Source organism: Phascolarctos cinereus, unplaced genomic scaffold, assembly GCF_003287225.1.
Source record: "Phascolarctos cinereus isolate Bilbo 61053 unplaced genomic scaffold, phaCin_HiC Scaffold_3;HRSCAF=262, whole genome shotgun sequence".
In the NCBI taxonomy this organism is placed as follows: domain Eukaryota; kingdom Metazoa; phylum Chordata; class Mammalia; order Diprotodontia; family Phascolarctidae; genus Phascolarctos; species Phascolarctos cinereus.
The window spans coordinates 174,382,242-174,399,407 of NW_027555736.1; the positions used below are offsets into that span (position 1 = coordinate 174,382,242).

Below are 17,166 nucleotides of genomic sequence, written 5' to 3' on the forward strand. Positions count from 1 at the left end.
TTATATTATTAAAATTATTTATTATATTTAGTTGTCCTTGTGTTGAACCAAAGTTACACTCCTGAGATAAATCTAAGCTGGTTCTAATGTGAATCTTTCTAATATGTTGTTTTAGCTTACTGATTAATTTTTTAGAAACCATTTTTGCATCACTGTGGTTAGTAAAAGTTGCTCAACCATTTCTATTTGCATATCCCCCCCACACACACACACTCAGCTTCTTCTACTAATAGGCTAGTTGTGTTTCCCAATATAAATTATCTTTCTTTGCTTTGGGAAGTTCAAATCAATAACTATTATGCGCCCACTATGCGCCAAGAACTGTGCCAAGCGCTGGGGTTACAAATAATAAACAGTTCTTGTCCTCAAGGAGCTTACAGGCTAATGGGGGAAGATTGCGTATGAAAGGAAGTAAAAAGGGGGTGGGGCACCTGCCTCTTGGTGTTCTTGGAGTGGAAACCAGAGCTGCTGATGAAAAGTGGAAACAAATAAAATGATTGCTGGCATATTTTGTTCCCCCTTTAAGTTATATTTTTAAAAAAAGGAGGGCGTGGGAGAGTAGTCTGAATTGGGTTATGGGATCCTCGAGGAGGTAACCCACCTCAGCCATTGCACTCACTTCGCTGGCCGTGAGTCGTTTCCAAGCCCAGTCGAGGGAGGCATCCGCCCAGGCCACCACGTGGGGTGGAACCGTATGGGCTTCTCCTGCCCCTTCTACCCCCGAGCCGGGCCCCATTCTCTGGGAACTCACCCCCCCACAATCGCGGGAGGAGCCCTGCTAGGGCCGCTATTGGCCCTTGTCTCAGACCTTCCCAAGGGCTTGGGTGGGGAGTGACGTAATGCACTCAGCTTGTAGCCCCAACGATGAGCTTCCCTCCGCCCTACGTTGCTTCCGCGCCTAAGTGCCACTATATAAGGTTCACCAAATATATGCCATTTCTTACAGAGGGCGAAAAACCCATGATACATAGCGGCATGCAAATAACAGCTTGCGTCAAAGGCCATCCAATCTTTCCTAGCGCGGGAAATCCCGTTTTCGTCTGTCCCCGGGGACATGCGCATGCGCTATAGCCAGAGAGCGGTCCAAGAAGGTGGGTCGGCCAGGACTCGGTTGAGAGCGCTATGCCCTCGCGCGGAAAGGGTAGAAGCACCGGCCACACCCGAGGTTCGGAGCAGGTTTCGGGGCTCAAGATTAGGAATTGCAAGAGGTTGGAGAGAGGGGGCGGCGGGAGCGTCACCTCCCCACCTCCGCCCTCGCAGCGGTCCCTGGGAATCGGAGCGTCCCGGGCTTGGTATTGGGGAGGCGAGGGTGGGGCCGCTTGGCGGGACTCTGCAGGGGGGATGGCTGGTGCCGGGGGGGAGGGGGGGAGGGGCCGGCCTGACGGAGAGCCGGCTCCCCGTCCCCCGGATCCTCTGCCCTCGTGTTTAAGTGATCTTGGTTCACTGCCCTGGCTCCTTGTTCTTTCCGTGCCCCTCATGGGATCGTCGGTTCGGAGCAGCTAGTTGAGACAAGCCAGCAAGCCTTTATTGAGTACCTACTACGTGCTACACTGTTCTGAGCACCGGTGAAGGGCCAAAACAGCCCCTGCCCCCAGGACCTCCCAGTGCAAACACTGACTCTATGTGCAAACAAGCCATATGGGGAATAAATTGGAGATGATAACAGTGGTAGCTAGAAAGGCTCTTAAAGGCCATCGAGTTGTGCCCCTGCATTTTACAGATCTAGAACCAGAACTAGAATACAGTTTGCTTTATTGTCTCCGCCATTAGACTGTGAGTTCCCTGAGAGAAGACCTGTCAGTGCTTTCCACTGTGTCTAAGACATGCAAAGTATGCATTTCATAAATGCTTCTTGGTTTAACTTGATCAGACGGGGAACGAACCTAAAAGCCATTGAGTCCAGCCGTTTCATTTTACACATCCAAAGCTAGAACTGGAAGGGACCTTAGTAACCTTCTAGTCCAGTTCCCTTACAGATGAGGAAACTGAGGCTCAGAGAAGTTAAGCAAGTGTACCCGGGAGGAGGAGGGAAGTAAAACAACTAGGAATTGTCCTAGGTAGGATTTGAACCACAGTCTTCAGTATTCCAGGACCAGCACTCAAATCTATATCATGGTATTCCAGGTTCTTCCCTTTCCTACCCTTATTGATCCACCCAGACCCCAACCCTGTTTCCTCTCCAGGTACAAGGGTAAAGCTTCAGCATCCAGAGTCAGAGTCTGAAAAGAGTGAGGCAGCCTCACCTACCCTCGAATTTCATTGGCAATGGGAAGACTCAGAGGGTATTTGGCACTGGTACCCTTCTGCTCAGGATATGGAGATCACAGAGGCTTTCAGGTCAGTACTATTCAGAATTTCCTATCATTTCTATGCCTGAAGTTAAGGATTTGGTCCAAAGGATCAGTTTTCCTGGGGACAATTTCATATCCTAGGAGCAGGAGAATTGAGACCTACTTTCAGGGAGATGCTCTGACCTGTACCCTCACGCTGAATTAGTCTCATCCAGCTTTCTGTGGTAGAGAGTCATTGACTACAGATATTTAAGAAAATATCACTGATCTGTTGGAGCCTATTGGAGTTGCACTGTCTGCAGTAGAGTTTGAATGCTTGGCAGGATCTGGTACCTTTTCTTGCCAGGTGATCTTCAAAATATTTCTGAGACAATTCAAATGGCAGTGATTCAGTTTCCTGGCTTGGGACAATTAGGAAGTAATTAAAAGTAGAAAGTTATTAGAATTAAAAAGACTTGGGAAATACTTCATGTAGAAGGTGGGATTTTAGATTGGACTTCAAAAAATTAAGGGAAACCGGTAGGTATAGATGAAGAAGAGTGTTCTATACATGGGGGATAGCCAGAGAAAATGACTAGAGCTGAGAGATGGTGTATTTTGTTCCTGGAACAGGGGGCGAGTATCAGAGTATGTGGAAAGGAGGGAGGAAGACGTATAAGGTATAATAAGACTGGATAGGTCATGGAGGGCTTTGAACTCCAAACAAAAGATTTTGTATTTGATCTTGGAGTAGAGGAGTGATATGTTTGGACTTTCACTTTAAGAAAATACTTTGGGGGCTGAATGGAGGATGGGGAGTATGGGGAATAATGTGGAAAACCTTTAAAGAAGCAGACCGACCAGCAGGCTATTGTAATATTCCAAGAGTGAGGTGATAAAAGGTCTGCTCTAGAGTGGTGGCAGTATTAGAGGAGAATAAGGGACATATTTGAGAGATGTTCCATAGGGGAAATTGATAGGTTTTATCAACTGATTGGATATGGGGGATGAGAGATAGGGAGGAATTGAGGATGACACCTAACTTGTGACAAAAGGAATTTTAGATATAGTCTGGACTGGCCCGGTCCCTAACCTGAGGATGGCCAGAACTGAACAAAGCTGGCCAGCGGCTGGTGAGTCAGGAATCAAATTAATTTCGGAGTGAGGAAGATGCTTGCAAGTGAAGTCTGTCTTCCAGAGAAGAAGAACTTACTTGCTTATAGCAGGGGTATAGTTTTGGAGGTTTTTTTGGCTAGGCAGTGGGGTTAAGTGACTTGCCCAGGGTCACACAACTAGTATGCATTATGTGTCTGAGGCCATATTTGAACTCAGGTGCTCCTGGATCCGGGGCTGGCGCTCTGTCCACTGCACCACCTAGCTGCCCCAAGGGGTACAGTTTTTAAGCATGAAAACCACAAAGGGCTGGACCACAACACAGTCATTTTTAGGTCTTGAGTAAACAGTTCCCACAGCAGGCCCATTTGTGCAGGCATTTTTTGGGACAATGCAGGCATTCTTTGGTCCTGTGGGTATAGTCTCCAAGTTACGTGAATTATTGAGCCTTGTAACTGTCTCGAGTCGTTAGGGTTGTTGAGTCTTGTAGTTGTCCATTGGAGTATAGAATCAGAGTTAATGTGGCAAGAACAGGAGTGCAGCACCTGGTTCAGTTCACTTAGCAGTTACAAGTGCATAGATTGTTAGCCCATCAGGAGATGTGATTGATCACTTGAGAGCTGCAGTCCCAGCTCTCAGGTCAGGATCTCCTGGGAAATGGGGAAGCTGCAGCAAATCGAAATAGTTAGTATGATCATTACGCATAATATGAAAATCATAAATCCCAGTTCTGGGATTTTGCTGTAGCTGAGATCATCCAAAGGCTGAGTGCCAAGGATTGTTGTTATGCCAAGCTCAGGGCACAGCTTGCTTGCTAGGCCTTAGCTCTGGAAGACAGGGTGTCTCCTAATTTCTGGACACTTGTGAGCCAGAGGAAGTTCAAGGATGGCATTGCCCTTGACAATAATAGGGAAGATAGGATTTCGGGGTATGGTTTAGGGGGAAAGATATTGTCTATTGGACTTCCAGTTTCTGTCTGAAGGGCAATTGGAGATGCAAAATTAGAGGTCAACAGAGAGATTGGTGCTGTATAGGAAGGTTTGAGAATCATCAACATAGAAATAATAATTAAATTTATGGGAGGTGAAAGATCACAAAGTGTAGGGGGAGGAGAGAAGAGGGCCCCAAAGTGAGCACTTTGGGACATCCATAGTTAGAAGGTATGACTTGTGTGATGATCCAGCATTTAGAAGGTATGACTTAAATAAGAGGTAGAGAATGAAGGATCTGATAGATAAGAGGAGAACCATAAAAGAAAACTAGGGTTTCTTTTGAAAACCTAGAGAGAAGAGAGTATCCAGGAGAAGAAAGTGATCAGTAGTGTCAAAGGCTACAGAGAAGTTGAGAAGAATGAGGACTGAGAAAAGGCCATTGGATTTGGCAATTAAGAAGTCATCGGTAACTTTGGGGAGAGCAGTTTTGGTGGAACAGAGAGGCAACAGATTGTAAGAGGATAAGAAGAGAGTTGAGAGGAGAGAAAGTGGAGGCTTGTGTTAGCTTTTTCAGTCCACAGAGGGCAGAAAAGATAAAGGACGATAATTAGGGGGATGAAAGTATCAAGTGAGGATTTTTTGAGGGTGGGAGAGAGATGAGCATGTTTTGCAGGTAGTAGGGAGGAAGCCAATAGGGAGAGATTGAAGATAAATGGTAAAATGGAGATGATACGGGATAATCTGTTGGAGGAGATGGGATGGAATGGGATTGCTTGTACAGGTAGAGAGGATAGCCTTGGTAAAGAGTAAGGCCCCCTCATCATGTGAGATGGGTAAAGGAGGAGATAGTGGTAGAAGAGGTGTGTGTGTATGATTTTCTCCACCTTCTTTTGTTTTGTTTTTGCTTTTTTTGGTGAGCCAGTTGGGGTTAAGTGACTTGCCTAGGGTCACACAGCTAGTAAGTGTCAGGTACCTGAGGCCAGATTTGAACTCAGGTCCTCCTTACTCCAAGGCTGGAGCTCTATCCACGGCGTCACCTAGCTGCCCCTTTTCTGTACCTTCTTTAGCAACATATGTATAGGAGTGAAGGTGGTGGATTGTGGGAATGAGCCAAGACTGAGGCTTGCCAAAGTGCAATTGGTGATGTGATAAGGGGGCTAGGGACTCAAGAGAACAATGTAAAGTTGAACTGGTTCTCCAGGGGGTCAAGGTGGGGAAAAGAGGAGAGTGGAGCTATTACAGGGGAGATGGCCTGGGAGAGAACCGAGGGGTCGAGGAATTGGAGATCACTGTGTGCACGAAGAATTGAATTGGCAACAGAAGGCAAAGGGACAGGTGGAAAACCTAGACTGTGGTCAGATAAGGGGATTTTGTAATTCTTAAATGTGGAAGTGGTACATTGTGTGGGTGATTGCAAGAACAAGGGTATGACCGTCTTTGTGTGTGGCTGAGATGTGGTGAAGGAGAAGGTTATGGGAAGTGAGTAGGTTGAGGAACTGAATGGATGGTGTGTTTGAGGGAGGGTCTGTGTGTATTTTGAAGTCCCCTCATATGAGGGCAGGAGTTGTGGAGGAGAGAAAAATTGTGAGCCATCTACTGACCTCTTTGATGAATGAAGGGGAGTGATCTGGAGGTCTGTACACAGCAGCCACCAGGATTTTGATTTTAGGAACTTGGGGAGGGATGATTGTCTCAAACTGGGGTTATCTTTCAGGAAAGGAAATGCTTTGGTAAATATTTCATCAGAGAGTGGAAACATGAAGCTCCAGATGGACTTCAAGAAGATGGTCCAGAGAAACTCAAAGACAAGGACTGAGAGGAGGATTGCTGTTGCCATCAAGGAACAGGGCTCCTGTAAGTGTGTATTCTTTTATCAGGAGGTGTTCATTTTAGGAACAGATACCATAAGTCCGTTATTAATTATTTTATCATTCACAGATATGCTTGTAATCTGTTTTGGTTTTGCTTTTGTTTTTTTTTTCCCGGCAATTGGGGTTAAGTGACATGCCCAGGGTCACACAGCTAGTAAGTATCAAGTGTTTGGTCTGAGGCTGGATTTGAACTCAGGTCCTCCTGACTTCAGGGCCGGTGCTCTATCCACTGCGACACCTACCTGCCCTGATATGCTTGTAATCTGTACAAATCACATTCACTGTCGACATAATGATTTATGGTGCCTCTCTCTAATCATAACACATTTTGTAATGTGAATATTATCTTTATTCCCTGGCACTATCATTAAAAAGGAGTTTTGTTGGGTTTTCTTCATAGACCATCAACAGAAGATCAGGGAACTGATTTGCCTCTTGGGATTTCTCTATTAGATATTTTGTTTTCCAGGGTCTTTGGGTGATAGATTGCTTGCAAAAGACAAAGCCAGCTAATAAATGTTTATTGATTCAAGTTTGAAAGACCCAATAAAACCTTGGGAAAAGAAAGAAATATAATTTATATTTTCCTTGGAGACGTTTCTGAAGCATACTTTAGAGTAGAAGTGGTAATTCAGAATCTTGTCACTTTTATCTTCTTTACCTTAATTCCTACAAAATCCTCCTTTTGATATTATTACACTTTAGATTTTGTCTGGCAGTGGCAGAGTGATGAGGAAGATGACTGGATCCCATATGACGCTAAAACTTGCCTGGCTGTGGAGGCAGCTCTAGCAGAAAGCAATGAGTCGAAGATAGATGTGATGTTTGGCCGAAAACGTTACACTCTGGACCTGGGCAACATGGTACAAACCAATTGCAAAAGTGGATACCAGCGCAGAATAGAGCGCCGGCCTTCAGGTATATGTAGTCATTAGTTTAATGAGAGATGCCTGAAATTCAACAGGGGATTGAGGTATGAAAGAAGTAGCCAATTTGATGTTCTTATGGATATATAAAGGAAGAGGGAATGAGGTATACAGGGGCTGCTGTGATGTACAAAGAAGTACTGAGACATACGGGGCAATGTAACCTGAAGAGAAGGGGTGGGGGGTAGGTAAAGAGACAGTAAGGAGAAAACTTGTTCATTGTTTCAGGATAGGGGCTGATCCATTCACAGGAGCTTGGGGAACATTGTGAAGAACGAGTCTCACTTCATAGAGGGAATCAAAGAGTGAGGACCAAGAGTCACAAAAAACACGAGAAGTGGAGGAGCTCAGATCGCTAGCTCATGGTCATTCACTGGTTGACAAATGACCTGGGGCTATTAGCTCTTCAGGTAGTAGATTAAGGAGGAAGCTGCTCAGAGACGATAGTGATGTCAAAAATATTGGATGTAGGAACTGTTGGTGACATATGTGTTGAAGTTTTAGCTTTTTTTCTACTGCTCAACCCACTCTTTGTGAAAAATACCTGTTTTTCAGAGAAAAGGTCTTATTTTATATTTCCTTCATCCTTTTCTTTTTTAAAATGCATTTTTATTGCTATCTTCTGTTTTTAAATCATCTAAAAATTTCCCCTTATATCCTTTCCCCTGCCGCACTCCCAGAGAGATCTCACATAGAAAGAAGAATCCTGTCTTCTCTTTGTGTTGTGCTCTTTTTGCCTTTAGTGGCTGTGGAGTTGACTGAAGCTAATGGAGGCGGTACTAGACCACATCCAGTGCTTTATCTGTCGAATGCCCTTCTGAAGCCAAGAAAGCCCGAGGTGAATTTGTGGTACCAGGAGTGAAACAAGCACCTGTGGCAGAAGGTGCTGAGAGGAATGACACGAGAGAACACGACAGAGAGAACAAAGGTTAGCTTCGGGTGGGAGAGAAGGGAACATCGAGCGCTTATGTTGGACCCTTCAGCTCTGCTGGGTAACTTTTGCGCTACTTTGAAATGTGGTCTGTGATAACTGTCCTTTGGAGGCACTGAAGGCCGCCCACCGACCCCATCATTCAACTAAAACGGCCATCTCCAAAGTTAGCAGTGATCTCTTAATCGCCAAATCTAATGGTCTTTTTCCTTCCCAATTCTTCTTGATCTCTCTGCAGCATCTCACACTACTGATCACTTTCCCCTCTCTTAGTTCTCCTCTCTCTCAGAGGGTTCCTTCTCAGTTTCCTTTTCTGGTTTTTCAACCTTGTCATGCCCATTAATCAGAGGTATTCCCAAATGGCTCTGTCTTGCTCTCCTTTCTCCTAGTTATCCAGACAGGGTTGGTCAGGAAATAGAAAGATTGCCATATGAAAAGGGTGCTGGCTAGCCCCTACATTTTTCTCTGATTCCAGCACCCATTGTAAACAATGCTTATCTGTATCTCTTCAGTAGTGAAGACCTTGTTACTGAAGGGCAAAGCTCCGGTGGATCCGGAGTGTACAGTTAAGGTGGGAAAGGTAAGAGACCCTTGATCTAATCCTTAATCAAATTGTTTCGCCCCTTTTCTTTAGAAAATAATGTCCTGTCTTTGGTAGATAATGCTGCTAAAACAAGGATTTAGTGCTAGTGATTCACCCCTTCTGTGGCTGGAGGACTGTGGGGCTATGTCAGCCTTGTATAACCCCTTTGTCAGCAGATTGTGTACCCTGTCCCCAAAGAACCCATTGCACAGGATGACAGCATGTGTTGGGTGTGGGGCAGAGGCAGTAAGGACTGGGCCATAACCTGATCCTGCTGGAAACAGGGCATAGAAGTAGGTGTTTAAATTGTGATGCTAATTGTTTGGAGGAGCCTGCTACTCTTGCTTCTGGGATCTGCGAATGAGGATGAGTGCCTTGGTCAGGGCCACTTCTGGTACATTTTCATTGAACGTTTGCTCTGTCAGAATGTGTCTCAGTAGAGATGAGAAAAGTCCTGAGGTCTTGCTCAGGGCCCAGAATATCCTGGTGTCAGAGAGAGTAGAGTATAGTGAAGAGAAACCAGGATTTGGGGTTCCAGGAGATCTGGGTTCAAATGCTGCCTTTAACAATGACCAGCTGTACATGACTGTGAGCAAGTTGTTTAACCTCTTTGAACCTCATTCTTCTCTGTAAATGAGGGCAGCAATAGCACTTGAGAATCTCTCTCAAAGTTGTTATGAGGATGAGATTGATTATGTAAAGTGCTTTGGAATTGACAATTTTTTGGTGGGGGGGAAATGCCAGCTCTCCGTATGTCTGATATGTCATCTTCTAGGCCCACGTATACTGTGAAGGGGATGATGTGTACGATGTTATGCTGAACCAGGTAAGAAGGAAAGGCCTGTTTGAAAAATAACTTTTTTGTTACTTGTTAGGGTCCTACTGTTCGTGTCTTTTTAATTCAGGATTCCTTACACTAGATACTAACTGGCTGGCAATACTTGCTATAACACAATACTATGCCTGCCTACTATTAGAATCAAATCTTTCCCAAGATGTCTTCTGAAGCTGTCTGTCTGTCAGCAGGTTTCCTTGAGAAGCAAAATAAATCACTTTATCAAAAATAATTCCTTGGCTTTCTTTTTATAAAGTTACCTTATAGTTCTTATTTAGGAATGGTCATGGGGAGGGGAAAAAAAGAAATTTTCTACTTAATAGGTCTCACCAATTACAGCAGCTTTTCCAATTACAAACCTGTTACGCCATCTTATACCCACCTCTTTCTTCTTTCACTGGGAAATTGGCAGTTTCTTTTATCTTCAGGAAGAGGACTTTGGATTAAGCAAACTAGAAGGCCCATTCTAACTCTAAAGTTTTTAAACTATGTTTGGGAGGCTGGGAAGGGAAGGGAAGAAAGATCTATGTATATAATCAAAGAAAGTATGTGCTGGAGCAGACAGTGCAGGGAAAGGTATTCCAGTGTGAAGGTCAAGCTCTACTCTGTGGATTTCGCCTCACTCCAGTCAATCCACAGCTGTATGCTGCCCCTGCTGCTACTACTTAACAGTCACATTCTTCCCAGAATGGGCTACATGGCCCCCACTCCACACCCCAACTTGAAGGGACAGAGATCCCTGCCCTTTGTTCTCTTCTATCATCTTCCTGTTCTTTGCTCTTGGCCAGATTGCTACAAAGCTACTGATGTGTTCAGTACCAGCAAAAAAACAAGTATCTAGAACCAAGAACTAGCATAGTACTGCACCTCTAGGTTTGAGGGAGGTTGTTTCTTTGTGATAATTACATTGTAAAATTATTTGTTGTTTTCCGTGGGAAAGTGATCGCTAGAGATTAGCCTAGATTAAGAACAAGGAAAATCAAATGGCTTAGGGGTTTTAAGGATGGGGAAAGATGAAAAAGTGGGAGAAGGAGCAGAGGGACAAAATGGAAGAAGCCCGAACAGATTATGTGGGGCTGAGTTCAGAGCTTCAGGAGGTTCACTGGCTCTTCTGATCCTTAGAATTGCAGAATGCTTTCTAAAATCCATAAAGATGGCAGTTTCTTTTAGTTCTCATTCCTCTCCCTCAGCTCTTCCTCATAAAAATTAAGTTCTCTCTCCCACACTCCTTATTTCTCAGGGGAAAATTGGTGTTTATATCCAAAGAAGAGTCATTTGTTTATGTGAATTTCCTATGCAACCTAGCTTATGTTTGTGTGCTCTCTTTTTATCTCAATGGTAGACCAATCTCCAGTTCAACAACAACAAGTATTATGTCATCCAACTGCTAGAAGATGATGGAAAGAGAAACTTCAGTGTCTGGACGAGATGGGGCCGAGGTGATGGCTATAGTAGGGAATTTGGGAATTGGGGTGGGGTTCAAGATTTGAAAAGTTGGAAGGACAATTTGCCATTAACTGAAGGCTTTTCTGGATTAGAATCAATCATATGGGAACCCTGAGGGGTAGGAGGGGTGGAAAGATAAATCTGGGTTTCTTGAGGAAAGAAATATAGTTCCTGCTCCTGAGGTGGAAGTAAGCACAGAGAGAATCAATCTGCTCCTCAAGAAACTTCCATCCTGCAGCATCTGAGAGGACCCTATCAAAACTAAGAGCAATTTGGCAGTTAGTTTTGGGTCTCACTCTCTTTTATGGCAGATGTATGTGTTATCTGTATTGAGAAAGTCAATGCATCTCCGAGGTCTGCCCAACTCCTCAAGCCCTGTCATTTCTTTGTCCCCTTCAACCATCGTGGCCTGCTTTTGGCCTAGCAGTGAATAGCAGTCATGAAGAAATGATGTTTTTCTCTGTCTTAAGCAACCGTGCAGGGCTTGAGCTTCTCTGAAGGACTGACATTCTCACTGATATTTCCTTTGCAGTTGGGAAGGTTGGACAGCACAATTTGGTGACCTGTTCTGGGGACCTCAACAAAGCCAAGGAAATATTTCAGAAGAAGTGAGTGGCCTAACAAGTGGGTAGGAAAGTATCCTCCAGAGCATCTCTTCTTTTAACTAAGATGTTACCTTCTTAGTCAAGTAGGAATTATCAGCTTAACCTCTCTGAAGCTGACTAAAGAGGCCATAAAGTTCAAGTATATGGTATAGGGCTGGATTATTTGGGAAGGCAAGGGGGAAAGGAGACTTCCAGTGTCTGGAGAATATCTAACTAGAGATGAAAAACTGTCTTTATTGCAACTTCTGCTTCCTTCTACCCCCCACCCCATGTATCCCAAGGCCTATTGAAGTCCGCAGACATACCCACATATCAGGACAGAAAAATAGGAGCTATATGCGCAGTCCTAGGCTCTTCTGTGCCTAGGCTCAGTGATTCATGTATGTATACATTGAATGTTCCTAGGATCTCCTAGGATCTTCCCTCTTAAGCTCTCTCTCTTTCCTGGCCTTTTCCATCCTTCCAGAATCCTTGAGTCCAGGTTTTATGGGAAAGTGATGTATGAGAGCATTCTGTGCAGTAAGTGGGCCTTTGAGAAGATCCTTTGTGAGGAGGCAGTCCTGCCAGGACTGCTGAAAATGCCCTTGTAGCTTCATCCATGGGATTTCCCCCCTTCTTCTTTGAACTCCACAGATTTTTTGACAAAACAAAGAATAGTTGGGAAGATCGTGGCAGCTTTGAGAAAGTCCCTGGGAAATATGATATGCTGCAGATGGACTATACAACCAACACTCAGGTATACCCTAACCTTGCCTCTGGGGAAAAGCTAGTCCATCTCACTGTCAGGATGAGAGCTAGCAAAATGGCCGTGCTGTAGTCAGCACACCTTAGGTGGAGCTACCTTTTCCTCTGAGGATTGACCATTCCCTGAGGACTAGGACTCATCAATTTTTGTGACTAATAAGCCTGCTTAGTTGGGCCTATGAGAATGAGGCAGGGTAGACAGGAGGAGGGAGTAGATCTCTCTTATGTCCTCGGAGGCTATAGGGAATTTTCATTTGCTGCTTTATGGTGCATTAGGAGAAGAGCAGTATATAGAACAAGAAAGGTAGTGGTCCAATTGTACAGTGCATTGGTAAGATAACTTCTGCAGTATTGTGTTCAGCTCTGGCTACCATTCTTTAAGCAGAGGGCCATTGTCAAAAAGAATTGTGATCAGAGAATAGTGACCAGGATACTAAAAATAGCCAAAGGATTTAGAGATATTTAGCTTGTAAAAGAGGACTTGGGACTTGATAGCTATCTTCAAGTATTTGAAAAGGAAATAGATTTATTCTGTGTTGCTTTAGAGTCCAGGTGTAGGAACAATGGGCAGAAATTACAGAGGCAGATTTGGCTCAATGTAAAGAACTTTCTGAGAAGTAGGTGTGGTGGATAAAGAGCTGGCCTTGGAGTCCAGAGGATTTCGCTTGAAATTCAGCCTTAATCTCTCACTGCCCCTCTCCCTTCTTTAAGACTTCTTTACAAAGGACCTCCCCAACGGTATTGGTTGAGAAGTTCCTTATGGAGGATTGCTCATGCCAATGGTATCATAGGTCTAGACCAAAAAAAGAACTTTGTAATGATAAAAGATGTCTAAAAATGGAATGAATTGCCTCTAAACATAATGAATTTGCCACCACAGGGGATGCTCAAGCAGAGACTGCATGACTTTGTTTGGGGGGTTATGTAGAAGATTTTTATAGAGTGGATAGAACTAGATTACCTCTATAATCCTTCCAAATAGGTTCTGTAATCTGTCTCAGGGTGAAGAAGAATCAAAGGAAGGGACATTTGCTCCCATTTCACCTCCCAAAGTAGAGTGTCGGCTGGAACTTCCAGTCCAAGAGTTGATGGAGTTGATTTGCAACATTCAGACCATGGAAGAAATGATGGTGGAGATGAAGTATGATATCAAAAAAGCTCCACTGGGTATGAGCCCTGTATTAAACTCTTACTTCTTTCCCCAGTCCCCAAAGTGGAATGTTCTTTCTCCCCCATGAGTCTAGGTTGGACTTCTCTGGTAGTAGTACTGAATTGGAGGTTGCATAAGAAGGGGGAGCCTGGAATTTGTTGTCTAAAGAGAAAGATCAGAAACTCATTTAGGAAATCTGGTATTTGACTGGGCCTACAGGGAAGCTGACGGTGGCACAAATCAAGGCAGGTTACCAGTCACTTAAGAAGATAGAAGATTGTATACGGTCTGGTAGCAGCGGACGGACCCTGGTGGAGGCATGTAATGAGTTCTATACCAGGATCCCACATGACTTGGGTAAGGTTGCTTCTGGGATACCATCATCATAACGTCCCTTCAGTCTTCTATCCTTTCCATCAATGCCAAGAACTTTACCGGCAGAAGAGAGTAACTTTATTGACAGTCTCTCAGCCCTTGAGAAACAAAAGGCTTTCTTCGATCCAAAGCTGGGATTGAACAGCTTAGGAAGTAGTGAGTCTGTGAAATGCAGTCATTCTCTCGTTTAGGAATTTGAGTCTTCTTGTCAGATTATATCCCTCATCTGCTAAATTAGAGTTTCTAGGTTTAGAAAGAATGGGACCTAGCATTGTAAGTACCAGGGAAACACCCCTTTCTTTGATTGCAAGCAGATTTATTCCTTGTTATTTCCCACAGCTGTAAAAGAGGTACAGTCATTCTCCCATGAGAACCTATTATCAGGAGATGAATCACATATCCATAAGCATCCCATGTAGAAGGGAATTCTGCAGTCCTTTGTGACCCAAGCCTTAGTTAGAAAATTAGGAAGTTTTTCCTTTCTGTCTCGTCCTATTCATAGCGCCTATTTCTTCATATACCTGGAAATTCTGTTCTCAGGTTTTGATCTACTCTAAGTAATCTGGTTCCTCAGCCCACTTTTTATGGAGTTTGTTTTAGTCCTTTGAGTCATTCTTCTTGTGAACCACTAGCACTTGTGTACATAACCGTTTGCTTATATCTCTGGCCCTAGGCTCCGCACTCCACCACTAATCCGAACAGAGCAAGAATTGAAAGATAAGATACAGCTTTTAGAGGTGAGAGATGTGTGCGTTGATGGATGTCCTACTTTAGCCTTATTAGCCCCGGGATCCCTCTCTCACTGCTATCTGTCTTGTACCTTTAGGCACTAGGAGACATTGAAATTGCTATCAAGCTGGTGAAGACAGAGCTGAAGACCCCAGAGCACCCACTGGACCAGCATTATAGAAACCTGCATTGTGCTCTTCGCCCCCTGGACCATTCCTGTCATGAATTCAAAGTGACAAAAGATTTCTTCTCTTTCCCCCATTGAAAGTTCTCCTGTTTCCTTTTCCTATTATCGTGTCTGATGTTAAGCTGTAAAATCCATTAACAAAAAGAATCCATATTTTTACCAACCGCAAGATTTTTAACTAAGTGGGGTCTCTTCCTAAATGGAGTGTGAAATCTGTTGGAGACTGAGGGAGATACTTCTGCCTGCATGTGTCAAGGAGCCCATGGGGTTAGCGGTCCCAGGCTGAAAATCATTAATTTCTTCAATCTCTTCATCCAGGTGATCTCGGAGTATCTACATTCTACCCATGCTCCTACTCATAATGACTATACTATGACCTTGCTTGATGTCTTTGAAGTGGAGAAAGAGGGTGAGAATGAAGCCTTCAGGAAGGATCTTCCCAACAGGTCTGAGTTTATTTCTGGCTTTGGTATGAAAAGCTTCTGATCTCTCTTTAACTGATTTCCTAAAGACCTGAGTGTGGTCATGTGATTTGCAGAGAGGGAGGAAGGGAAACTGGAGACTTGGCCCTATCCATAGCCTAGCTGGAAGGGAAGCAACAAAAGACACAGGTTGATACTGAGGGCTCTCCCTTAGGATGCTGTTGTGGCATGGCTCTCGATTGGGAAACTGGGTGGGAATCCTAAGCCACGGACTTCGCATTGCTCCACCGGAAGCTCCCATCACAGGCTACATGGTGAGTACAGTTGTAAAGTGGATCTCTTCCTGTTCTGGTGATAATTCCTGAGGTTCCACATAGCTCTAGCCAGATACATGAAGTTAGGCCTCAACTCCCTTCAGTGGTCATGGAAATTGTGACTGTGATGTCTGGGACTGATATAAACTGAAGTGCCTTTCACCCCCAAGTTGGACTCCCGACCAAACTTCACAGTTGTTTCTTAGGCTATTCTTAGGAAGATAGAATTTAGGATCTAGATATTCTGAGCCCCTGTTCAGACAGCTAGAGCTTTTCTTACAAGGCTTTAACTTCTAAAGGCTTTTTATCAAGTCTTCTAACTCCTAAAACAAAAAACAAAAAATACCTGTTCCTTTTTTTTTTCTAGTCCTTAGAAAGCAAAAGCCTCCACTACCCTCAATATGTCCACTCAGCTAAAGTTGTAGGAAAATACAGTGAAAGCCCTAACTCCAGGGAATGAGTTGATCTTTTGTTCAAGATGTTTAAAATCTAGGGCTAGTGATATATTCAGCTATACCTTTTCTTCTATGGGCTCAGCTGCTGATATAGGCATGTATCTGTCAATTACAGTTTGGAAAAGGAATATACTTTGCTGACATGTCCTCCAAGAGTGCCAATTACTGCTTTGCCTCACGCCTGAAGGATATTGGGCTGCTGCTGCTATCAGAGGTGAGGAAGGGGCTCATCTGATAGGATGGGTGGGAGGAGAGAATGAAAATAAAAACCCTTTCCTAGGCTGTGCCATTTTCTGCTAACTGCTGCATTCAGTTGAAATGAGGCAGAGAATGATGAAAATGCCAATAGTCTTCCTTCTCAGGGAAAGCATGATGGTTTACTGGGAGTCAAAAGATCAGGGTTCAAGTTCTAGACCTGCAAATTATCAGCTCTGTGACCTCAGGCTAGTCACTTCTACTCTAACTCTTAAGAGAATCTGTTAATGGGAGAATTGGTGACTGATTCTGATAAAATCCTCCCCATTTGGTATCACCATTAGCTATCAGAGGGAAAGCATGGCACGTAAATTCCACTGACATTTTCTTTTGCAGGTAGCTCTGGGTGAATGTAATGAGCTGCTGGAGGCCAATCCTGAAGCAGCAGGACTGCTACAGGGCAAACACAGTACCAAGGGGATGGGCAAGATGGCTCCCAGTCCCTCCCATTATGTTACTCTGTAAGTAGTCACAATTATCTTGACCAGTCCCATTATTCTTTCTATTCCTTGGCCAGAAAGGTTTTTAACCAAGCCTTTCTGTCTTCTTTCCTTTGGCAGGAATGGAACCACAGTGCCCCTAGGACCAGCAAGTAACACAGGAGTTCTGAACCCACAGGGCTATACCCTCAATTACAATGAATTCATTGTCTATGACCCTAGCCAGGTTCGCATGCGATACCTGCTAAAAATACAATTCAGCTTCCCCCAGCTCTGGTGAAGGTCCTGAGATTATTTGTTTTCTACCCCCTTTAGGTTAGCTCACCAGTGACAAATCAGACAGTATAGAACTTGTGATTTTTCTGATATTTTTGTATAATAAATATATTGAAAAGCTGGCATTATGGCATCTTCAAACTTCGTCTCCAGCAGATGATTGTCTCTGTCCAACCATCTTACTCCCACGACAGAAAGTACACATGGCCCTGGGCATCTCCCACAGCCAGCTGCAGGGTGGACATAGGCCCAGGTCTTGGCTCCACACAGCTTACTGCTGCCTCACAATGGAAGAGGCCCCGCTGTA

General features: G+C 44.2%; 2 protein-coding genes across 2 annotated transcripts in view; one reads left to right on the forward strand and one right to left on the reverse strand.

The window, feature by feature from the left end:
- Positions 1-1,048: 1,048 nt before the first annotated feature.
- PARP2 (poly(ADP-ribose) polymerase 2) lies at positions 1,049-16,984 on the forward strand. Its single transcript, XM_020999783.2, is given in 20 exon segments — positions 1,049-1,165; positions 2,184-2,337; positions 6,030-6,169; positions 6,892-7,104; positions 7,856-7,894; positions 7,897-8,040; positions 8,556-8,623; positions 9,402-9,452; positions 10,804-10,900; positions 11,440-11,515; positions 12,146-12,248; positions 13,258-13,423; positions 13,626-13,763; positions 14,454-14,518; positions 14,608-14,742; positions 15,016-15,143; positions 15,334-15,433; positions 16,004-16,102; positions 16,480-16,604; positions 16,704-16,984. Coding segments are annotated over 20 exon segments (2,244 nt in total). The 5' UTR covers positions 1,049-1,122; the 3' UTR covers positions 16,864-16,984.
- The window catches only part of TEP1 (telomerase associated protein 1), a 53,471-nt gene continuing 53,235 nt past the window's right edge, over positions 16,931-17,166 (reverse strand). The window contains 1 exon segment of the mRNA XM_078151306.1: positions 16,931-17,161. Within this exon segment, the coding sequence (XP_078007432.1) occupies positions 17,039-17,161 (123 nt within the window). The 3' untranslated portion in view covers positions 16,931-17,038.